The sequence below is a fragment of the Lathamus discolor genome, chromosome 6 (assembly GCF_037157495.1).
Source record: "Lathamus discolor isolate bLatDis1 chromosome 6, bLatDis1.hap1, whole genome shotgun sequence".
Classification (NCBI taxonomy): domain Eukaryota; kingdom Metazoa; phylum Chordata; class Aves; order Psittaciformes; family Psittacidae; genus Lathamus; species Lathamus discolor.
The window spans coordinates 18627696-18651903 of NC_088889.1; the positions used below are offsets into that span (position 1 = coordinate 18627696).

Sequence of the window (24208 nt, forward strand, 5' to 3'; positions counted from 1 at the left end):
AGCGCAGAGCCACAAAGATGATTAAGGGAGTGGAACATCTCCCTTATGAGGAGAGGCTGAGGGAGCTGGGTCTCTTTAGCTTGCAAAAGAGGAGACTGAGGGGTGACCTCATCAATGTTTACAAATATGTGAAGGGTAGGTGTCAGGATGATGGAGCTAGGCTTTTTTCAGTGATATCCAGTGATAGGACAAGGGGCAATGGGTGTAAACTGGAACATAGGAAGTTCCACGTTAACATCAGGAAGAACTTCTTTACTGTAAGAGTGACAGAGCACTGGAACAGGCTGCCCAGGGGGGTTGTGGAGTCTCCTACACTGGAGATATTCAAGGCCCGCCTGGACAAGTTCCTGTGTGATGTACTGTAGGTTACCCTGCTCTTGCAGGGGGGTTGGACTAGATGATCTTTTTAGGTCCCTTCCAACCCTTGGGATTCTGGGATTCTGTGATTCTGTGTGTTCTGTAACAGCACATGTTCTCATTCTTGAAAGCACTGTGCTTTAAAGGAGCTTAAGAACAGTCCTGCTAAGGAGTATAACAGAATATCCATCTGGCCCAACATCCCTCCTCCACCACTGGCTAGTCAAGATGAGCAAGGAAATGGCTCTATACACTGGGGCTCTACCAGGGCATTTTTCCAGCCCCAGCAGTCTGTGACCCAGAAATTTGTTCAAAATCTGCCACCTAATATGAGTTATGTTTCTGCTCCTGTGATCTAAAACCAAGCTCCTGATGCGTTAGCCATGCTACACAATGTTTGTTTTCTTCTCTCCTACTAGCACCTAATAAGTGTGAGTTAAACTGTATCCCCAAGGGAGAAAGCTTCTACTACAGGCACAAGGAAGCAGTGGTAGATGGGACTACCTGTGAACCTGGCAAGAGGGATATTTGTGTAGAAGGAGTTTGCCAGGTTAGTTATGTTGTTATTTCCTTCCTTTACCGTTGGGTCTGTCGATCTTTCTGTTGCTTCCCTTTGTTCTACTTGATCTTTCATAATAGCATCCGAAAAGGAGAATCATTCCATTACCAAGGTTCTGAGGAGCATGTGGACAGCATTTATCTATCTGTCTCTGAATGTGAAGTAGAAGATGCTAAGCCTATCCTTTCTCTGACAGCTCCTTCCTTGCCTTATCCTGACTTTCCCAGACTCCCTAGATTCAGGCTTTCTCATTAGATCAGTCCAGCATTTGGCCATTTTTTATTTCCTCTGTCTTTACTATTTATTCATATCAATGCTTCTGTGCTTGCAGGCTGTTGGCTGTGATAACATGCTGGAATCTGCCAAGAAGGAGGACAAGTGCCTTCAGTGTGGAGGAGATGGCAGCACTTGCTATGGTGTGAAGGGCACTTTTGATGTGCCCAGCCTTCCCAAAGGTACAGGTGCTCTAGGTGGTTTGGGCAGGTGAGGAGGAGAGAGATAAACCTAAAGGCAACTGCTACAAAAGCTGGTGGGGACACCTGATCACAGGATTGTTGTAGGCAGGCTTAGGTGTTCATTTGAAATGTCTGTATAGCATGTAGCTCTTTAGCTGCTTTAGCATCAGAATATGTACTGATGGCCTTATCCTGAGAATCACTTCCTTAGCCTCCGTACAGATTGAAGCACTTGCTGTGCTGCTGGTGTCTTTCCCTGGTCAGTCTTCAGCAGGTGCTATAAGTGTGCCATATCAACATAGCTATATACTGCCTTCATAAGGCTGCCTCCCTCTCCAGTCTTGATGGCCCCGCCAGGATTAGTGCAAGGCTAGAAAATGGACTGCATCTTTTGCATCTGACCAATTTTGGAAAGTGTCGAGATAAGAACTACAGTTGTGGTCAGATCTCTCTCTGTTTGAGCTCCAATATGATGCTCGCTGAAAGTCCAAAGATTATAAAACCTGAAAAATGGAGTTTGCACTGACCCCTGTGCTTACTTTTCTGAGGTGTAATTAGAACTTTTTACACATGGGCTGACCTGTGGACACTGTAGGGTGAAGCTAAGAGAATGCTGATAAACAGACAGCTGAAAAGCTTCAGGCCACCATCATAAAGCTCATTCAGCTGTTCAGGCACCAGTGAAACAGTGAGCATCTTTGGCACTGAAGAGTGACTGTGTGGCATCCACGGATACTGAATAATGCCCTTCTGGTCTTTTTCAGGTTACAATCAAATCTTCATAATCCCTGTGGGAGCCACAAGCATCCGAATTAAGGAGGTTAAGCCCAGCAGGAACTTCCTTGGTAAGACTGATGTCAGAACTTGTGTTTCAGCCCATTTGGATTCCAGCCATTGCATTAAAATTAGGAGTTTAGCTGATACAGCAAAATTTGACTATGAGTACTGCTCTTTGCTTGGTGATTGTAAATCCTAAGAACTGCTGCCACACATAAGTTTGGGATGGGCTTCTTTTCCCCATAGATACGTTTTGGCTATTTGTACAGTCTCAAATTCTGGTCATGCTGCAGAGTGCAAAAAGAAGGTAGAAATGTCCTCACCTAGCTTTCTGGGCAGGGCTGAGAAAATTCCAGTGAAGAAAGCAAATACTGTTCTGCTTTCTGACTTTTCCATTGCCCTGTGCTTTGGACAAATCTGGCTGGTGATGTTCGCCTTTGTACAAAACTCAATGCAGCACCAAAGGCTTTATTTTCTGAACAGAATATCTGATGAACAGGATAGAGGTGTCAAGGCAGTGTGCTGTGAATCCCTCACCTTAACAGCAAACAGGACAGAGGATGACATAGGCTGTGCCTCAATTACTATTGAGGCACAAGGAAACCAGAGACAGGGCTGGAATGTACTGGAGACATTTGGCTGTGCAGCGAAAAAAATGTGTTTGGTCTGCAGTAAAGCTGGCAAGAACCACTCTCTGAGTGTGGAGCAGCTTCTGGCACAAGAGCCTTACAGGGGATGCATGGTTGCAGGATGATGGTCACCTTATTGCTACACCTGTGACACAGGGTTCAGTGGAAACAGGAGCATCCCTGTGGAGTTCTTATGGTCCTCTTTCGATATGTGAACTTTTGCTGTGTTGGTAGATGCTGCCTCATTAGATGGTCACACTCTTAAAGGGTTGCAGTACTGGTGTGAAGGAGCTGGAGTTCAAATGGCAGAGCTGAGAGCTCTGGAGTGCCAGTACCCTGGAAGTCTAGAGCAGGCTCTGCCTCATGGCACCTGAAGCCAAGTTGCAGGTTATAGGGATGTTAATTTGCTGCCTTTTCTTCTCTGGCACATGGATTTGTGCAGCTGTCAAGAACGTGCAAGGGGAGTATTACCTGAATGGGCACTGGACAATCGACTTCAGCCGAGCTCTGCAGGTAGCTAGCACGGTTATGCACTATGACCGTGGCTCGGAGGGTGACCTGGCCCCAGAGCTCCTCCATGCACAAGGTCCCACCACAGAGCCCCTCATCATTGAGGTAAGCAGCTGTGCTTGCCCCCGCTGATACTTTTGCTCTCTGGTTGCATAGCAGCCCTTGCTTTGTGCAGTGGGAGTGCATTGGTGGGGACTACATAGGACTGGAGACTGGAGAAGTGATGGAGCCCCCAGGAGTCTTACAGAGCTGTATGCCCCCAAGATATAGACCAAGGTGGTCTTCTTACAGAAGCAGCAGTATTTTCTGCGCTGGTTCTGTTGCCCAGAAAGGAGAAGGGCGAAGCGTATTGGTGTCTTCCTGCCTATTCCCTTGGGTTCTGACTTCAAGGGAAGCGAGTCAGAACCAAATGGTACTGGGGCAGGGACAGGCTCTAGGGCACTGCTTGTTATGTTCTTTAGGCCAGGTAAGGACGCTTACTGTTACAGGCACGGCTGGATCTCCTGAAGCTGAGAGAATGGAATGCACCCTTCTCTGAAAAATAATGCTCTCTAGAGTATCCTAGAAGGCGAGGATTAAATACAGTGTAGAGAATAAGTGTTCCTGGAGTGGGAGGGGTGCAGGTCAGCTTGACCCCTCAGGCATATGTGAGAAGTGCTGTGAAGGGGAAAGTGCTGTTGCTGTTCCCTGACTTTCTCACATGCTCTTGCAGCTCATCAGCCAGGAGCCAAACCCGGGGGTACAGTATGAGTACTACCTGCCTGTGCAAGGACAGGCCTTGGGCTACAGCTGGAGCTACAGCTCCTGGAGTGAGTGCAGCTCTGAATGCGGAGGAGGTAAGGAGACAGGACGAGGTCTCTGGGGCTGGCTGCCGCACTGAAGACAGCGTGCTGCCCTCTGCAGCTGCTTCCCAGCAGTGTGTCTCCTGCTGGCAGACAGCGCAGGTATCTGCGGGTGGCAAATAAGATTTGGTCAAGGGAAGGTCACGCATGGAGTCACCACAGTACTGCCTCCCATGCCTTGTCTTGTCTTACTTTCATTGCCCTAATCCATAGACTTGTTACTAGGATCTGTTTTGGTTTGGTTCATTTTTCTTCAGTTCTTTATGTCCTTCTCAGGCTTTTTCAACCGCTTGAGGCGTCCTCTCCAAACTGACCTGGCCTACATAACTGAATCACGTCATCACCTTTTCCATTAATAAAGTTAAGGATTTTAATCTAAAAACAAACAAAAAACCCCACCAAAACCAACCAACCAAAAAAAAAAAACCCAAAGCAACAACAGAAAACCCCCCAAAAAAACCCCCAACAACAAAAATCCCACAACCAAAAAAACCCCACAAAAAACCATCCAAACAAGCAAACAAAACAACAAACAAACCCCAAACCAAAACCAAAACAAAAAAAAAACCCAGTAAAACAAATCTCTCCAGCTGACTCATAAATAGAGTCCCTATCAGCCTTTTCTGGTCTTACATGCTAATGGGCATTTCAATAGTTTTTGCCATGTTGTGGCTGTAGGTGCTGATATTGTCTTTGCCTGGGCACTCTTATCCTGTAGGAAGCATAAAGAGTTTTCTCCTGTATCCAGTCTTCACAAGACTGACCTGGGTCTAACATGGGGCCCCCAGCTCTGCTGCTATATGCTGCACACATCATGCAGGGTTTCTTGTTGAAATCCTGGATATGGTGCTTCCCTCGTGAGTATAAATCTATAAAATAACAGGAAAATGCTCCTCAGCTACGCAGAACTGTTCTGGCTCTCTTGCCCTTCCAGAGGACTCCTGCAAGGAGTTGGGGAGGCATCATTTGTACATATAGTGAAAAACCAAGATCTGCACGGACCTCTCTTTCCAGGATCGCTGGAGCAGGTGTGGTTTCTGCACTGCTTTAGAAACTTGTCTTGCCACACCAGCACATTGCAGACCTGGTTCTGGGTGGCCTATGTTGATCAGGGTACTCGTTTGCTTCTCCTTTAGGTTTCCAGTACCGCTTGGTGTTTTGTACCATAGACAATGAAATTTATCCAGACTATATGTGCAGGAATAAACCACAACCAGACAATAACCGGACATGTGGCCATCAGACTTGTCCCCAGACAAAACGGTAAGATTTTCTTTCTTCTTCCTGACTCTAACTTCTTCCTGAGGTGCTTTTGGTATCAGGAAATAGAATTACCCTCTCACTTCTCCACTTCTCCTGGCCTCCAGTGTGCTTCTCTCTAAGGAACTGTTTCACTTCTTAGAGAATCACAGAATCATAGAAAATATCATAGAATCAGAGAAAGCCTAAGACAAGGCTGGTGATGATAACACTGTGATGAGCGCTTAACACTTTCTTTCTGTGTGCACAAGGAAAGGGCTAAATACATCCTATGTTCATTTTATGGACCAGTTAAATTTGCTGTCCAGAGTAGGATTGTGGAGGACAGTCTTCTAGCCCACATAGGAGATAAGAAGCAGATTCTCTGGGTTTTGTCCTTGTCGTGGTTTAAGCCCAGCTGGCAACCCAGAGAACCACACAGCCACTCGCTCACTGCCCACTTTCTTCCTCCCCCTGCTCCCAGAGGGATGGGGAAGAGAATGAAAAGAACGTAACTCCCACGAGTTGAGATAAGAGCAGTCCAGTAACTAAGGTATAACACAAACCACTACTGCTACCACCAATGATAATAACGGTAAGGGAAATAACAAGGGAAGAGAATACAACCGCTCACCACCCGCTGACTGATACCCAGCCCAACCCGAGCAGTGACGAAGCCCTTCCAGGTAACTGCCTCCAGTTTATGTACTGGACATGACGTGCTGTGGTATGGAATACCTCTTTGGCTAGTTTGGGTCAGGTGTCCTGTCTCTGCTTCCTCCTGGCTTCCCCTCTTCCCTGGCAGAGCATGAGGCTCAGAAAGTCCTTGGTCAGAGTAAACATTACCGAGCAGCAACTAAAAACATTGGTGTTATCAGCGCTGTTCTCAGGCTGAAAGTCAAAACCACAGCACTGCACCAGCTACTGAGAAGGAGAAAAATGACTGCTGCTGCTGAACCCAGGATAGTTCTCTTCAACTGGAGCCTGCAAAAACAGTAGGAGGTCAGAGCTGGTGTCATTTTATGTCATTTCTGCATTTCCAGTGTCCTTGCTCTAAGAAAGGGATGAATCCTGGAATCTTTTCATTCACCAGCATTATCAAACCCCTTTACCCAACCTTTTCCACCCTTGCTGATACAGCTTTACAGTTGGCTTCACTTGCCTCTCACATGGGCATCCAGAGCTGCAACCAGCTGTATCTGGTGCGTGCAGTGGAAGCCTGTGAGTACTGTTGTGGGTGAGGGGGCACTTGGAAACCTGGGAGCATTTCTGAATACGTGGCAGTCTGTAGGTACTTGTTTTAAATTCTTTAAATCCTTTGTTCTGTGTATAAAGGACTTCTTACATCTATCTGCCGCAAGCCTGGAGTCACAGTGGAGCACGGAGCTCTCAGATAAAGAGGTAACAAGAAGGAGGCTACAGAGAGTACAAGAAGGCAGCTGCCCTCTTCTGCTCTCCACCTAGCTGCCCGGCAAAGATGGGGGAGCTTTCCTCTTTGGCACTGGTGGTAGCAGTGGGTGGTGCTTTGCTTTGGATTCTTGGCAGTGCAAATGACGGTGGAGGGTGCTGGATGGCAGCCTTGCTTAGGTGTTTGTGTGTGCTGCTGGTAACTTGATTCTTGTGGTTCTCAGAAGGGGACAGTTTCTTCACAGCTTTTGGACGCTTATCCTGATAACTGTTGGGTTGTGGGTTTTTTTCTGGAATCAAGGTAAAGAGGTGAAGGGGTGTTAATTTTTGAGTTGTCAAGATAAATTAAAGAATAGAAAGGAAGAGAGAGCATGATGGACTGGGCAACGTAAACATTGGCCAGGACGCCAGCATGCCATAGCAAAGACTTCAGGGTTTCTAAAAAGCTCTTCTTTCTTCGGCATGGGGCCTATAGCAAGCAGGAAAGTCCCTATAAACTGAGATGAGTATGAGGACGTGACAGATGCAATACTTATGTACCATGAGGTATGATAAGTAAAAAAGATCAAAAGAAAACAGTTATCCCCCAGTAAGATGCTAAATCGTGCAGGACTTGCAATTCTTTGCCCTCTGACAAGGGTCCCAGGCTTACAGCTGACCTTGTCTTGCAAAGGAAATGAAACAAGTGTCAAGAGAAGAAATTGAATGAAGCTGTAGATGAATGTTCCTAGTTAGTTTCTAAAACTGTACATTCACTTTACAAGAGGTAGAATTCAGTTTGGCAGGAGGGGGTTATTCCCTGTGGAGTTTCTGAAAAATCTTGATCAAAGCATTTGTTTTGAGCCCTGAAACCGTACTGCTCTGAGTGGCTTCTACTTGCTGTAGATGTTCCCATTCCAATGGGAACATCTTATTTTATAGCAAAGGCCATTCGTTTTTGTGCTGCTGTTGCATCTTTAGCAAGAAGGAAGTGTATCTTAAGGAGATGAACACGGCTGAGTTGTGAATTGTCTGGGTGAAACTCAGTGGACGGGTGGTGAGGGCAGAGCAGGTAAGCAGCTGGAAGGCTCAGGGAGAAAACATGAATTGCCATCACTCTGCGGCTGGGGCTCACCCAGCTGCAAGGGGAGATCGCAGCTGACAAGCACATCTCCATGATGCTCCCCCTCTGCCACCAGTGCTTTTTGACTGCACAGCGAGCTGGACCTGGAATTCAACAAAAAGTTGTCCCTGAATTCAGGCCATGTAAGGTGTGCTCCCAGCTACCTAGGCAGCACTGAGACATGGAAATGCACGAGGGCAGGGATTTTAGCATCCAAACAGATTTTGTGGACGTCTCTCCTTCCTTAGCAAGGGTGTATCATTTCTGTGGCAGCTTCAGCAACCAAACACGGGACAAAATCTGTAATGTTTTGGGAGTTTTTGAATGTGCTGCTGTTAGAGAATTTGGCTGATGGGAGGAATAAACCAGCTTTCTACTGGCTGTCAGGGAAAAGTTCACCAGCACTTCTGAGAGTGTCTGGCATGGCTTGCAGGCAGAGTGAGGTCTTGGCTTGATTTTACTGTTTCTGATAGTGGCAGGAGTGTCACGGGTGGTTAGCCTCATGTGTGTTGCTTTTCTTTTAACTGATCTGGATTGTTGCTGTGGTTTTTTCTTTCTTTTTCTTTGATGTTCCATTCCAGGCGTGATTTTTTTGCAGGCATCAGGATACCAAAAGCCAGGGAGAAATACCTTCCCCCTCTGGGAGAGCTCTGCGCTTCCAAAGAAGCAAGTGTTTTGTACTGGGGATTTGTCTCTGAAGCGGGACTCAGGCTCTGCATTGCCAATTAAGCTGGGTAGCACTCGGTCAAATGGGAACTCTCCTCTGACTCTGTTCTGCAAAGGGAATTTTTCCTTGTCTGATTACAACAGGGACATGGCACTGATCTCCCCTGTGTTTCCGAGGGGTTTAGCTGGGCTTATGTTTCTGTTTTGCTTGATTCTGTGACCTGCAGGTGGAAAACAGGGGAGTGGGGACCCTGCTCGGCTACCTGTGGTGGGGGCACCCAGACTCGCTCTGTCTACTGTGTGGCATTCGACGGTCAGAGCTCCCAAGGGGTGGTGGATAACGCCGAGTGCATGGCCTTCGCACAGCAGCCTCACAGCAGTCAGCCCTGCAACATGAGGCAATGTGCGACCTGGAGCACGGGGCCCTGGTCAGAGGTGAGTCTGTGTGTGTGTGTGTAGGTAACTGCCCTTGGCACTTTGGAAGACCTGCCAAAGCTTGGGCATAAACAGCCAGGCTCCTTTTCTGGGACTGTAAAAAGTGTGTGTCCCTGGATAAGTGGTGTGCAGGGGTATGGGACTTGTCCCTGCAATCCTCCAACAGACTTGCCTCTGGCTAGCAGCTATGTCCTCCTATAAACACATACGTGTTCCTCAAACCTGTGCATGCCCCTGCACCTCTGGTCATCTTATTGCATGTTCTCTCTTCTCTGGTCTGCCAGTCCTTTCCCCACTCCTGTATTTTTACCAGATCCACCAGACATGGCACTGGCTGAGCTTCTGAGTCAGGCCTGGTGAAGGCAGAGGGCAGGCATGAGAGCTGCTGTTCAGCAGCTGATGATGCACAGTGAACTCCCTCCTCCATAAAACAAGAGCTCATGGCTACTGTCTGTGCTGTTTATTTCCATGCATGTTGCAGCTTCAGCATTACTAGCCCTGGGCAGCAGTACTGCAATCACAACAGTTGGTAAGCAAGATACTCTTGAAACACTGGTGACCAGCTGTTTGCTGCGTGTCCATGCAGGGCTTCTCCAGACACAGCTGTGTCGTGCGTTTTTGATGCCTTTTGTGCTTTTATATCTCCAGGAGAGGAAACTGTTCAAACTGTGCGTGTGCAGTGCTGCCAGCCAGGCATTTAGGAGGCATCTTACATTCCAAGGGCTTAGAAAGTAAAGGTAGTCTCTACCCAATCCCTAAGGCACAAGAGAATTTTCCTCTTTAAAGGAAGGTGTGCATGCTTGCAACATTTGACTTAATGATCTCGTGGTGGTACCTTGGGTGGTGCAGCAGAATAAAATGCAGCTTTGGGGCTTGGTACAGACTGTATCGCATAGACTCATATATGTGTATATATATATATATACATAGACTGTAAATTCTTTTTTTACCTCCCCCCTCATTGTGGGATGTGAAGTGTGGATCCTGAGATGACTTCAGGGTTTTGTAGTAAGGGTGCTGTTCAGGGAAGGCACCATGTGTCCTGTTCTTATAAACTGATCTCTAAGTTATTCATGCCAGGGTTCTCAAAAGCAACTGTTTCATATACTTTCAGAGATAAAAGGTCACTCTAGTAAATGAGTGGCTGGAACTCAGCTGGGAAGCTCATCTAAAGTAATTCAGACTGTCCCCAAGTTAATGCAGTCTGTAAAAGACCTTGGTAATTCATGGAAAAGTAGGCTGGATTCCAAGAAACATCACTGTGAATTTAAGAGGGCATTGAAAAGGTCACAAGCCAGTTGCTAGTACAGAAGTTGTGTCACAGCTGCACACCATAAAAATGGAGCACAGGTCTTCAGGCAGAAGACATGAGCAATACAAAAACCTAATCTTTATATCTTCCCTTTAATTATTTACCTTGATCTGATTGTAACCAAAAGTAGATAACATGAGGTTCCAGGTATTTCCTGCCATTTATTATTCTTGGTGTATTCTGCAGTATTGATACTCTTTTTCTTTTCCAAAATCATTCTCCATGTCTTCTCTGGTACAGATCAAAGTAAATGATATGACTAGGCCAAAATCATTCAGTGAGCTCCAGATCCCCCCGACCCTATCCACCACGCCTTATTGTCTGTTCTATAGCATAAACCACTACTCTGCTAACTCCCGTCCTGAAGATGATTTTAATGATGGTTGACTGTTTCAGGCAATCTCAGAATGGTGCTCTGCCCTAATGTTAGGGAGCACAGCCTGGAAGTGCAAGTGGAAACCAGGTGCTTCCTTGTAATTGTTTGGCCCCTTTCTGCAGTGCTCAGCTAGCTGTGGGGAAGGGGTCCAGACCCGGACTGTCACCTGCAGAACACAGCAGGGCTCTCAGGCTCAGGACTTCGCTTGCCTAATGGAGCCAAAGCCATCGGCCACCCAGCCCTGCCTGAAGGAGAACTGCATCCAAGAAGTTGGCTGGCACGTTGGAGAGTGGGGTCTGGTGAGCATCACACTTCCACAGTTCAGAAATAACCGATTGTATTGCTGTCTCCTTGCAAACAGGCTTTGATCCGTGCAGTCTGCACACTGGCTGAGGCTGAGAGCATGTACTGCTTCCTCAGCTGTCCCTTGGCTCACATCTGCGTTGTAACTGGCACTAGTAATGCTCCAGTTAATCTGCCGCCTGCTTTGTGTGCAGCTGCTACAAAAATAAACCCTTCTGATGGGGGGGATTATAGTTTCAGTGACAGTGGCAAAATGCAGCCAATAAGTTGAAACAATAATCCACCCTTGCTGCTGATTCCCAATTCTTCACTCCATTGCTGTGAACAGCAGAACAGCTCTTTGCGTAACCATGACCAGGCTTCAGGACTGATCATTGAGCACGGTGATATGGCTCAAGGTACATTTTTGTAATAGTTCAGCTGAACGGTGCTTCAGCTGGATTACTCTTGTCTTTGTGGAGGAAGCCAGACTGTGTTCAACCTGGGCAAAGTGCTGCGGGAAGGAGATAGGGGTAGATCAAATGCATCAGGTGACTTTCAAACACACTTTTCCCCTTCTGTGCTAGCCAGACTCAGCTTGTTCTGAGTTAAAACATGTTACATCTCTTGGCCCATGAAATATAGGCCAAGTTTTAATAACAGCTAAAGAACTTGCATGACTTAATCCGATCTTTGTTGGACCCTGTCTTTCTGATATCGGAAGGGCTCCTATGTGCATCTGAATGAGAGAGAGGAATACTCTCCCATTGTTTGTAGAGCTTGCCATCAACAGTTGGCTTACACAGACACCTCATCCTCTCCCATTGCCTGAGGTGCTGCTCATTGCTCCCTCTTCATCTGCAGCTTTCACTGGGAGGAACTCTAGGTAGCTGCTTACAAGAAAGCCAGCAGTTTGCTTTCCCATAGTAAACTGTTGTTCTTGAAAGCATAGTTCAAAACTGACCTTCTCACAGCTGGCGGATCCCCATAGTATTCAGATGCCTTCAGGCCAGGCTGAAGGAGTTCACTCCAGCTCACTGCCACACTATTGTGTGCAACAGCAGCTCATCCGGATGTTACAGGCTGAGCACAGCTCAGAGCCTCATGCTTCGGGGCTGGGTGCAGCATTTGGTAAAATGGTTTAAAGTATGGTTTTCTAATTGTTCAGATGGATCCAGCTGAAATATTGTTTGCTGTGTGTTGGTGGAGGATGCTGTGCTCAGCCTGCAGCCAGTCATGCAGCTGTTCCACTGTTCTGGTCTGGGGGGGTTCTGCATTCAGCCTCTGCTGCCTGCTCACCTGCCTTGTCTCTGTGCCCAAGTGTTCCAAGAGCTGCAATTCAGGCATCCGGACACGCCAAGTGATCTGCGCTGACGGCGACTCCAAATTCTACAGTCCTGAGACATGCAAAGCCATCCAGCCACAGAAACCAGCCACCCTGGGTAGCTGCAACATGCAGCCCTGCTACCTGCCACAGCGTGAGTGGTACTGCTGCACACCTCGCTTTTCTTGAGATGCTTTTGTTTAGGAGTAGAAATACCCAGCTCTGCACCAACTCATGTTCTCAGCTTCTTGCCTGCCTGGGCATTTATATTTTGAGCACATAACCAGGGTCCCAGTACCTGTGCTGTTGAAATGTAAGACAACATTGATGCGTGTCCATTTCGAATTCAGTGTTCTCTGATGGCTCTGTCGCAGTGTGTGCTGCACACTGTCCCCAGGAGTCCCAGTCATGAAGGATGACAACCTGGGCAGGCTCAGTAACTAAAAACTATATCCAGGTCTCCTCCTTGTGTGGAGCAGCTATAAAGGACACAACTGCTTAGAAGATTTTGCTTGCCGTCTGCGTCTAGCCTTCATGCCAGAGCTGAAACGCTGACATTTGTCTGCCTGCCCATTGCAGGTCAATGTCCTGACAATCCAATTGAATCCAATTGCTGCTCAGCAGCTGTTCCAGAAGAAAGAAACATTTTCATCAACTTTAGTCTCCTGTTGATTCCTGAATGCATTTGCAATTATTAGAACATATGGCTGGACTACCTGCACTCATTTTGTGTACATCTCTCTTTGCAGAGGTCCCCAGTATGCAGGACACTATGGGATATGATGTCACTCGCCAGTCCTTGCTGACACGTTACAACCCAAACAGCCCTGCCACAGGTGTGGAAGAATTTTGTTAGTTTGAGTTTTTGATGATGGTGGACCTGAAATAGGCTGTGGTTGGGGAAGGTTCCTGCTTTTCTTCATTTCTCTTATTCTTTTCATGGACTTCTAGAAATTCAAGGAGTCAGGGACAATGTGTAGATTCTTTTGCACAGGTAGTGATCAGTATTTGAATCTGTCCGTGCAGAAGACTCTGTATAGTATATATAGATGCCAGGTTCTGGCAGCATGACTTCAGTGCTGGCTGAGAGAAATGCTGCCCAAAGCAGATCCTAGGAATAAGAAAGGATGATGTGATGGGACCACAGTAATGTGTTAGGTGGTTTCTCATGGGACAGCAGAAAGAATGCTCAGCGCAGTGAGCAAAGACTGGGGGAAGGGGGTGTGGCTGGCAGAAGGCACATTCAGGTGCATTCTGATGCAGAAAAGCCTGCCCTGTAGCCTTGGGCAAGTGAGAACTGAAGAAAACTGACAGGATTTTTATGCTCACCTGTATGCTGTAAGGAGTTCTCTCCCCAGATCCTGGTGATGAAAGGATGCTCCCTGGGAGCTCCATGAACCATGGTACTTCTGGAAATCACCACATCCCATCCCCCAAGGACCGTGGCATCAACTTGTTGCCTGTTCGCTGGGAATCCCAGTCGCACTCCTTGGGCTCCCATCAGCTCAGCTTCTCTCAGGGCCTCACTGCAGGGACTGGCTCTCAGCACTGTCATCAGAGCCCACATGGCTGCTGTCCAGATGGGCACACTCCAGCCTCAGGCCCTTTGGGGAGAGGTTGCCCCTTCAGCACCTGTCACCAGAACAGGTAACTGGAATAGATATGCGTGAGCAGGGAGGCATTGGCTTCCCTGGGGGCTTGCTGAAATTTTGCCTTTACTTGAGCTGGGCAAGTCGGGTACTGCTGCAGTCCGTCTGCCTTTTCCCATAGGTATGGATGCTGTCCTGATGGAGTATCAGCTGCCCAGGGTCCTAACAACATGGGATGCCCGCAATATTCCCATGATGTTCAAGGAAGCAGAAATCAGCCTACTGTGCCCACTCCAACAGTAAGTACAAAAACTCTTTGTGTTTTAGCCTATCAGATATGAAGATTCAGATTTTACTCCAGTGGCTCACACTGTGGGTTTCTGCTGTGCTTCATCTCTGCCAGTAGAGAACCAGTACTCCATGCATGGCATGTAGCCCTTTTACCAACTTTGCCCTTGTGCAGTCTGGGGCATCCACCTATGATCCTCTGTAAGCAGGGGACAGAGTGGGAGGTTGGGAGATGCCTGGGAAGTAGATGACCATCCTGTGTAAGACTGATTGGATAATCCTGAGCAATCAAATTTCTGTTGGACAGAATCTTGCCATCCAGTTTCTAGGAGGAAAAAATGGGAAGAACATGGCCGCTATTAATTCCTTTTGTCAACTCTACAGATTAATTGAGGGCAAAATTGTCAGGGAGGTGATTTCTCTTACAGCTTGGGGTGCTCGGTGGGGCCAGCTAAAATAACCTGGCCTGCAGCTGGGCTACTTAGGTCTGTCTCGCAGAGAAGTGCAGCCCTGGCTCCGTGGCTGACAGCCACGTTTCCCACCCCTTCCCAGCATGGAGGCCTCTAGGAGGCAAACAAGCAGATAGAGGTTCCTCTAACAGCTGGCCTTCTGCAGCCGACAGCTTGGACATGGTGCCTTGCATGTGCTACTGTCTTCATGTATGCATGATAACTTTTGGCTTTCAATTCCTATCTCTAAGGCAAGCCAAGCCTTGTCCCAGCAGCACCCCTCGGGTGAGTGCCGCGGTTCCATGTACGGCTGCTGTTTTGACAATATTGCTTCAGCTTCAGGTCCTCAAGGGGAAGGATGTCTCAATAGGCCCAGCTACCGTAAGTGATACTTTAGCTTCTTGGCTTAGAAACATGGGAAGAGTCCTACAGAATCCGTGGAAGCTCTGCTCTCTGTAAAATGTAGTAAACTATCTTTTCAAAAAGATACTCTGCCTGGTGCCTGGGGCAGGGGAAACTTGGGGGAAGTGTAGGAAAGCAGCCAGGTGGTTCAGTTCTGTCAGCCACTGCAGAAATTCTTGTTGTCCTCTGCTGGTAATTGGACAGAATTGTGTTTGTGTGATCTCAGTCAACCTGTGGGACTCCTGGGGAGCTGTTTGCCCTTGAAAAGACACACTGGTGCAGCCTGGAGTGCTCCACGTTGGTTACAGGGGTTTGAGAGAAGTAGGAATCTAAGGAATCAGAGCTGTGCCCAGCCTCCAGGCAGCCCATGGACAGGGCTGGAATGAGAAATACACCTAAGGATGGAGGTGTTGCTCAGGGCTATGTGGATGCTTTTAACCAGCAGAGTTCAATACAGCGCCTGCTGTACTACCAGGGCACTAAAGCTGCTGGGCAAGAGCATCTCTGCTCCTTTAGTTCCCAGCTGTATCCTCTGCAGGCACATTGCTGCTGCATCGCCTTGCTGTTTTGCTGCAGCACAGAGATTGCTTTGTGGCAAGCCCTGTGGGGCTGCCCTGGGGAAAGGGTAAGCTCTCTGGATCCTCCCTGCTCAGCCACAGCTTGGCAAAGGACCTCCCTGGGCCCTGCATTCAGTGTTTGTCAGCATGTGGCTGTAATACCTGTGACTCAAGAGCCCAGGGCTCTGTTTGTGGACTCTCTGGGCTGTGGTCCTTTTTATATCAATGTGTGGAGGGGTATTCTGTAATGCATGAGGCTTCATAACTGGGTTGAATCCATTTGCTTTGTGGGCTGGAAATGTGCAAACAGTAGCCACACGCCCCTTGCAGGACAGGAAGTCCCAGAGCCAACCTTGTAGCTGCAGGATTCCCCAAGAAAGACCATAAAGCATCCATCTAGTATCTAGATTTAGAAATGTCTCTGAGGCTGGTTTTCCTTCCACCAGTGGCAGAACTGGGGCAGAAGGAAACATGTGAGCAGCTGCCTAATTTCAAAACAGGGCTGGGTGCCAAACTTGGGTGTCTTATTTTCCCACCTGCCCTCTGCCCACAAGGCCCATCAGATCATCAGGATAGGTGGCTTGAAGCACCTGGACCTTTGTGCTTTGTGACCCTCACATCTCCCTCTGTTCTGCTGTTTTTGATAGCATATTCTGTAACATGCCTGCTGCCCAGTGCCCACGGCCCCTGCTCAAACTGGACCACGCGCTGGTACTTTGTGGCTGTTGTTGGCAAGTGCAACCGGTTTTGGTATGGAGGTTGTCATGGCAATAAAAACAGTTTTGCTTCAGAGGAGGAGTGCATGAGAGTGTGCCACAGCTCTGCGGGGGTCAGTCCTCTGGAGCACCAGTCCTCTTCTGGCACAGGAGCCCTGCAACACCAGCGCACCGGCTCCCGTTCTCGTACAGGGGATGCTCGGGGTCAGCAGCAGCCAACCCTGAGAGAGTCTGCAAGTCACAGCCAAGAAGGAAGAGCTTCACCCCCCATGCAAGACAGACGCAGACAGGACAGTCGGAGAACTGAGGTGCTGGCAGAGTCTTTGCCAAGGACCGGTGAGGTGGAGAGCCAGCGCTGGAGCACCCAGCAAAGCAGACTGGACAGCCTGAGCCTGCGGCACTTGTGGGAAACAGCAGTACCTGGGCCCTCAGAAAGGCAGAGGAGCAGGGGCCAGCAGGAGCTGCCCCAGGAAGGCAGGCAGTGGCAGAAGGCTTTTGGAGCAGATGTTTCCACCACAGAGGGATTTGGGTACCACGCGCCTGCAGACGCCTTCCCAGTGCGGGCTCTGCACAGGTGATGATGTGTTTATTATATTTCTTTTCCTGTTCTGCCAGCTCTTTATGAAGCACCAGTGCAGCTTCCTCTGGAGTGGAAGTGTTGCACCAGCTGGGACCAGCTCACTAGGAACACCGTGCAAGGAGCTGGCTATATGTAGAATCATAGAACTGGTTTTGTGCATTTGGCCCTTTGGTAAATCAGGTTATTCAGGCTGTGGAGATACCTGCTGTCCCTTTATTTGCACTGGAAGTATGGTGTGTGAAAAGACTGCAGGATCCTGGGGTCTTTGGGAAGCATTCTTACACTGTAAATGAGAATCCATAGGTTTCTCTTGTTCTGACCAACAAATTTAGCTGACTCTGACTTCAGAGCCTTTACCTCAGCACTGCATGGAGCAGCAGTAGGTTGTTCTAGGGAAGACTTTTCAAATGCAGAGTCTGGGTCAGGATCCAGACAACGTACCCTGAAAATCAGGAGTGTGTAAAGCAAGATCTGAATGTATCTGCACTGGATCTGTGTCTGTCTGCTGAGCTGAACCTGGTTTCTTCAGATCAGAGGGGTTGCAGGACTCTTCCCGCAGATATTGTAGCATTTGCTCTGTTCAGAGCAGCTTTTGCCATGTAGGGTAGGGCTTCTGTTGCACCTGCTCTGAGATGAATAACTAGCCAGTCCTGCTTTGCCGTGTGGTTGTGATTCATCCAGAGTTGCATTAGAGGACTCAGAGGAGAGGAGAGCAGCAGTGGTGCCAAAGGGATCTCTTTCTTTTTCAGAACCATCCTGGAAGAAGCCAGCCCCTCTCTTGTGACAGTAGCTGTGGGGCAAAACGTCCAGCTGATCTGCAAGGCAGGCATGTCCCCCTTCTCCAGAGTAGAGTGGATGAAGGACGGCCGACCGGTCTCCTCTGGCAGGTGAGCTCAGCTCACTTCGTTGGAGAGCAGATGGGCTCCAAGTAACTCAGAGTTCCTCTGGATGGAAGTTTCTGGCACTCCCATCTAAGATTTAATTTTTTTTAACTATTTTGAAAGCCTGTTTTTCCTGGGAAGTCTGTTTCCAGAAACGGGTTGGAGCCAGACAGTCACATTGTGTTAAGAAAGCCACAGTTAAGAAAAGCCCAGTTACTCTTTTTTATTTGCAGATGATTGCTGGGACTCAAGCTCCTGCCTGAAAGGGCAGTTTGCCTGCTCATGGAGAGGGGTTGCTGAAAGCAGTTCCCTGTTTTTCCATCTCAGTTTCCTTTCTATTCCTGACCTGCTTTCTGTTGCAGTTATTTCCCCTGACCCCTCGGTAGTCAACAAGGTTTTGTTTTTCTCTAACCTGGGGAGGGCACTACGCAGTGATGGCTTATGTACGATCAGCATGAAGAGCTGCTCTGTCTTAGGCTGATGCTGCCCTGGCCAGGCAGAGCCCGTTAATCCTTGCTCCTCTTGCAGGCACACCTACCAGTCTGACAGCTCCTTAGTGATCAGCCTTGTCAAGCCGGAGGATGCCGGGACTTACACATGCCTCATTTCTGACGGGAGGACGGAGACCCGACAGATTCAGTTACAGATCATAGGTGACTTATCTTCCACTTACAGCTACAGAGGTAGCTCAGGGCTCTCTGTTAATGGTTATTGACAACAGGAGCAATAAAGCCAGCTATAGGAGCAGACTTCCTCCACTGCCACACTGTTCTAGCAGTGTTGTTCCCTCCATGGCAGTGGTGTCCCATGAGCTGTCAAAGCAGTCGGTCTCCTCCACTGGAGGGGTGCCACAAGGGAGTGTAGAGGCAGCAGGGCTTCTTTTTGTGTTGTCTCTTGACAAAGCCATAAGCCTCAAGCCTCAAAGCACTTGCCCCCCAGCAGTGCCACCCAACAACTGCAGTTGTGACTTGCCTGTAAGCTGCCCATTTCCAGCACAGTGAGCATGTCTTCCTCCCTGAGAGCCATCAGCTGCATCCTGATCCCAGAAAGGAAACCCCAGAAGAAAGGCTTCCTGTATTTTCCTGGGCCCTCCATCTCACATTGCAATGTGACCGCTTTGCCATAGCTGCTTGTGCCAGTGCATTTCTGTTTTGTGTTTGGCCCAGACAGGTCCTGCTGGGTAACAAACAATTCCCTGTTCTGAAAAATGTGCCTTGTTTAAGAAAGAAAAACAGAAACAATATGAAAAAACAGTCTCAAAAGATGGGCCAGCAAAGCTTACTGTAGTTTTCAGTCTCTAAAGTATGCTTTGTCACAGCAGCGGCACATGGAGCAGAAAGCATTGTGGCCTAAGGGATGTTGCAACATGTTCGACAGAAGAGAGAAAGGAGTCTAAAACTGCTTGCCTGTAGGTCTGTGACTGTCATTAGCAGACAGTGCAGGTTTACTGCACTAGTCAGCCAGAAAACAGATGGCTGAAGGGCTCTTTGGCTTCAGTTCAGCAAGCTCTCCCAAGCTCATAGAAACCCTATGCAAGAGGTCACAGCAAGAAGTGTCATTTTAGTCACAGATGGCATTTTATTTTGAATAGAGTACCAGAGCGCTGCTATGGCAGAGGTTGAGAGAGGTCAGGTCCTTCACAAGGAAAATCATCAGCATCCAGAGCTATCCAGAGGCAGGAAGGTTGTACAGGCAGCCGGTTCCTCTGTGCATCAGCAATTCACATACAGGTAAGTGCACATACAGCAACAGTTTGTCCACCATGCCCAGCTGAGGAACCATATGGTGTCTCTTCATGTAGAAAAGCTGAAGATTGGAAAGGTCCTGGGTCAGCTCTTCTGGGGCACGGTTGGGAAGCAAGCAGTACTGAACTGCTGACAACAGGAAGGGGAGAAGATCCCAGCCGCAAGCTACCTTCTGTCCTCCCCAAGCGTCTCTTGAAAGAAGCATGTTCTGAGCAAAGATGTGCAGGGAGGCTGACAGCAAAGGACCTGGTTCAAGCAAAAGTAGAACTATCAGGGCCAGCATCCTTAGCTGGTCAAGTTGGTGTAGGCAGAACTAGAAACCTATTCTGGAAAACAAGCAAAGCAAATAAGAACTGCTTAACTAGCACAGAATAGGCAAGAAATGGATTAAAAAAGCTCATTACTTGAGTCCCCATCTGTTTATTTTACATATTTTGTGAACAAACCAGTTTGACTCAAAACTCTCTTCACATACTGGATGGTGTGTTTTATGGCTTCTTGCATGGTTTTTTGGTGTTTCTAGGCCCCACAGAAATAAAAGGGCACAAACTGGTTTTGCTCTAAATGCAGCATGTTGGGGCTCTGGGTTAATGGAACCATGATCTGATCCTTCCCTTCTTTTGAGTTTACAGCTTAAAACCCAGTCAATTTGTTGAACTCCCCAGCAGTCTCTTTAGCTGCTTCTGCCTAAAAGCAGAAAGAAGTGATTCATTCAATTAATGTTCTTTGTTTTTTGAGATCAAGAATTCAGGTCAGAGAAGGGGGTGCGGGAGATGATGTTTTATTTCACCCCGGGAACATCACGGTTTAGTTCCCTTCCAAGATGGTGTTTACCTGTAGCTGTAAGAGAACAAAGCTCACAAGGAGGTGGGTGGTGCCAGAGCCTGACCTCAGCCTTTCTGCTGCGTGAAGTGGATGTCCAGCTCCTGGGCTTTGTGTGCAGTCAGGTGATTGCAGTGGGCTCTTCACACTCCCCCAAAAATACCTGCTCAATTTTGTGTGCCATTTAAGCACCTTGGGGGAAGCTTGCTTGGTTCAGGACTTTGTGCCATTTGCCATGTGTTCGTGTTGCTAATGCTTCCTGGGCTATTATCCGGGGGGTGCTATAAAAAACAGGGCTGCTGTCTCTAAGGGTTAAGCTGGCTGACAGGAGTGCAGTACCAAGTTGTGCTGAACTGGAGCAGGGTTAGATGGAGACTGCTCTTTTCTGAATGTTGTGAGTGAATGCTAGCAATGGCAAGTACCAGAGCTCTGACAGGAGTACAGAGACTGCCCTTTCCCATTGGAGGCAAAACAGAAGGCTTGTGATTGAAAAAGCCTTGTGCTGAAGGTCAAATGCCAAACAAGGGAGTTTGTGCAGCTTCTGTTGTGCTGGTGGACTTTTCAGGTTGAGGATGAACAATAGCGAACCCTCAGTAGTGGAGGCCAACATCGGGGAGAGAGTCAGACTGCCCTGCACAGTGGAAGCATCACCGGCTCTTACCATTGAATGGCAGAAAGACGGGCAGCCCCTCTCCTCTCCCAGGTGAGCTCCCCAGCAGCTTCACCATTCCCACAGGCAGGTTCATGTGGAGGAAAGCCTCCTCCTACATTGCCTGCCCTGACTCCTCCCTGGCAGAATGGAGCTCCTGGCCATGCAGCTAGGGCCCATCCAGCTTTGTGCTGGCCAGCTTCCCCGCTAGAGCCAGACCATACTGCTTGACTGCCCTAGCCTCATTCACAGATCAAAGTCTGCATTGAACCCTTGAGTGAACAGCTGTGATACAGCATCTACAAGTGAGCCAAAGCTGAAATATGTTCATCTACAAGATGAGCAGGAATAGAACACACAGCAGGCAAATCTGCCAAAAACCAGCTGGCACATGAGCCAGGACAGAGGTCCACGGCGAAGAGAGAGATCAGGGTGCTTGCAGTGAGCTTCCACAGCTACTGGTGTTGCTGTCCTACAGCTCCCCTCACTCTCTGCTCCCAAAACCCCGCTCCAGCAGCAAACTTCCCCAGAGTCTAATCCCAACACTAGTGCTGGGATTTGAGAACTGAGCTGCTGCTAGACCTTCACTCTGTATTAGTACAAAGTTGTGGAAGCTGCTTAGCTTCAGCTCTGGTGTCTGGAGTCTCATCGTGACCCAAGCACAGGCTGAGGAGCTTTCTTATTTTGTTCCCCAGACACAGGCAGCAGTCAGATGGGGACCTGGTCATCAGCCGGGTCAGCTCTGAAGATGTCGGCTTCTTTACCTGCATTGCCTCAAATGGACGTGACCAGGAACAGCACCAGGTCCTGTTCAGACCTCTCGGTATGGGATGTGTGGAGGCATGCACGGCATGTTTGCACACACACGTGTATGCACACAAGTGGGAAACAGGGAGGGTAGGCGAAGATGGTTTTGTTTTCTGGCCATGCCTCTTGGCTTCTTACCTAATGGTTAACAGGCAGCTTGAGGTAAAGGGAAGAGTGAGTTGTGTTACCCAGTGGTAATCTGTGTGTGTCTAGTAGACCATGGTGCTCCAGGCAGCTGGGAAGAGGAACTAATAGTACAGTAAGAATGACTCTCAGGGTTTTGTTTCTAGGGCACGGGTCCCAAAATTACTTCTTCCTGCATACAGGAGCAAGAGGAACTATGGAGATGGTTCTTTTGTGCATGTGATGTGCTTGTATCCAGCTGGAGGGAAAAGCTCTTTGAGGCCACTGCTACGTGCGCTTGCTTGGGCCAAAGCCCTTAGGAAATCCACATTCCCTATAGCAACAGCATCATAGCTCCGAACCTGTTATTTTAAGGCCTAGGGGTTTGTAGCTTATCATAGCATATGTTGGACTTTTCCCATGAGGGAATGCTCCTACTGCCTGGCATTGTCTTTCTGTTAGCGATGATTTTTCCTTCTGGTCTAGGAGAGCTGAGGATCACTGGTCTTCTGCCGAGCATCACGGTACCTGAGGGAGGCACTGCTCAGCTCCACTGCACAGTGACTGGCAACAACGTGAATATAAGGTGGTCCAGGTGAGCAAAAATGAGACAGAACTTCTCCTTCCTTTTCTTCTGAAGCCTCATCACTTACTCTCCAAACAATAATACAAGATGTTGCTAGGCAAGGGAGAGACTCATGGTTCTCAGCCCTAACTTAGCATCACCTACGCTTTCCCAAACAACTTGGCTGTTACCCCCAAATCCTGGGAAAGATGCCTGTGGAGCCACCAGGCTCATGTTCCAGCCAAACGAGGAGAAAAGCAGATGCTAAGCTAAGCTTTCATGGAGTTTGGAAGGGCTCCGTGTTGGAAAGCTGGAGATATTACAATAGCAAATACTAAAATGAGTAATCAGAGGGAGACCTTTAGTTGATCTTTGTAAAACTCCCTCTGCCTAACCCGAGCAAACATTTTAGCCCCCACAGTAACAGTGACTCTTCTCCCAGTTCCCTGCTGCAATAGCTCTCTCTCTCTACTGTCAAGTGGGAGCAAAGGAGATTTTAAAGTGTTCTAACAAAGGCAAAGGCAAAGCTGTGTCCTCTTCTCTTGGTGGTTTACACGGAAACTGAATTTGTGCAAGTGTATGGTCAGGGGTTTCTTTCCCCTATTTGAAAATAACCAGCTTTGTTTTGGAGCCCTGTTGCAAAGGATCCAGAGAGATGGATTGGTAATTGTTTAAATCGCCATGGGATAGGACTGAAGTGGGCCATCTCACAAAGAGCTTTTCTTCCATATAGAAGTTTGGTATTTGAGTTAGCAAAATGATGCAAGTTTCAGAGCCTGAGTGAAACCCTTTTCAGTGAAACAAATTTCATTTCCTTGGTAACTAGGAGTCCATAATTCAGGCAGTTTTGCTGCTGGGCACGGAGTATTCCAGGAGGAACAGAACAGACATAATCGTGCTGGTATTTTAAATGTATTATTTTAAAAGCAAGCTTTTAAGGAAGAAGAAAGAGGGCACATTGCTCACTACCCCATATGTTCCTCAAGCAATACGAGCCGCTATCAATGCCAGCCAAATAAGCATTGCCAGACCACAACCTGGAGAGAGGAAAGGCACCCTGGATTTGCTCTTAGCTCCTCAAGCCTCAAAAATGTGTGATAGAGGAAAGGGCAATGTCTTTACACGGAGCACACAGCCAGCTGCCTCCCACACAGCCAGTGGCCAATGGACGCAGAGCCGCTTGGGCTCGTGTAAATATCCAACTGAATTGCCGCGTCACGGCAAAAGGATTTTTCTCCCTTCCTGCTGAATTTGTAAAAATTCCCTCCTTCCACAGAGCCTCAGCTCCCAAACTGCAGAGAGCTCCTCTGGCCACGTGGGTGCGAGTAGTGACACAAAACGGTTTTCACCACAGGAACGGGGTCCCCATGCGGGCAGATGGGCACCACATCCACCTGTCCCAGGATGGAAGCCTGATCATCAGCAATGTTCAAGAGGCTGATGAGGGATCCTACACATGCAGCGCCTATAGCAGCAGCAACTCTGCCAGTGCCAGCACAGAGGTGAAGGTGCTGAGGAGCCAGCCTAGCTGTGAGTACAACCTGCCCCCCCCCCTTCTCCTAGCATAGTGACTGCCTCTTGATGCTATTATAAGTCTGCCCATTGACGTGCCCATCCGCCACTGGCCTCGGGCTTTGGGGAGCAGCAGGAGCTGCTGGGCTGTGCTTCCCATGGAGCCCTGCTTTCCCTGGGCAGAAAAGCAGGACAGCAGAAACGCTTCACCCCAACACACATGCATGAGGGTGCTGGGAGCTTAATTAACT

General features: G+C 48.4%; 1 protein-coding gene across 8 annotated transcripts in view; it reads left to right on the forward strand.

Moving 5' to 3' along the window:
• Positions 1–24208, forward strand: part of PAPLN (papilin, proteoglycan like sulfated glycoprotein) — a 73164-nt gene that overhangs the window by 38743 nt on the left and 10213 nt on the right. For 5 of the 8 annotated variants that reach the window (XR_010614074.1, XM_065686348.1, XM_065686347.1 and 2 more), the window contains 22 exons: positions 777–907; positions 1248–1371; positions 2136–2216; positions 3220–3392; positions 4000–4123; positions 5266–5392; positions 6704–6769; positions 8771–8978; positions 10789–10965; positions 12270–12426; positions 13022–13108; positions 13616–13919; positions 14043–14160; positions 14850–14979; positions 16205–16847; positions 17603–17740; positions 18263–18387; positions 19326–19464; positions 20867–21004; positions 21646–21773; positions 22367–22475; positions 23800–23975. Coding sequence is in view for 7 of the 8 variants with exons in the window: in XM_065686348.1 (XP_065542420.1) it covers positions 777–907; positions 1248–1371; positions 2136–2216; positions 3220–3392; positions 4000–4123; positions 5266–5392; positions 6704–6769; positions 8771–8978; positions 10789–10965; positions 12270–12426; positions 13022–13108; positions 13616–13919; positions 14043–14160; positions 14850–14979; positions 16205–16847; positions 17603–17740; positions 18263–18387; positions 19326–19464; positions 20867–21004; positions 21646–21773; positions 22367–22475; positions 23800–23975 (3603 nt within the window). In the remaining variant the exon portion in view is untranslated. Of the gene's footprint in view, positions 1–776; positions 908–1247; positions 1372–2135; positions 2217–3219; positions 3393–3999; positions 4124–5265; positions 5393–6703; positions 6770–8770; positions 8979–10788; positions 10966–12269; positions 12427–13021; positions 13109–13615; positions 13920–14042; positions 14161–14849; positions 14980–16204; positions 16848–17602; positions 17741–18262; positions 18388–19325; positions 19465–20866; positions 21005–21645; positions 21774–22366; positions 22476–23799; positions 23976–24208 lie in introns of those variants that run through there. The other 3 variants (XM_065686350.1, XM_065686354.1, XM_065686351.1) reach the window with 3 other exon arrangements.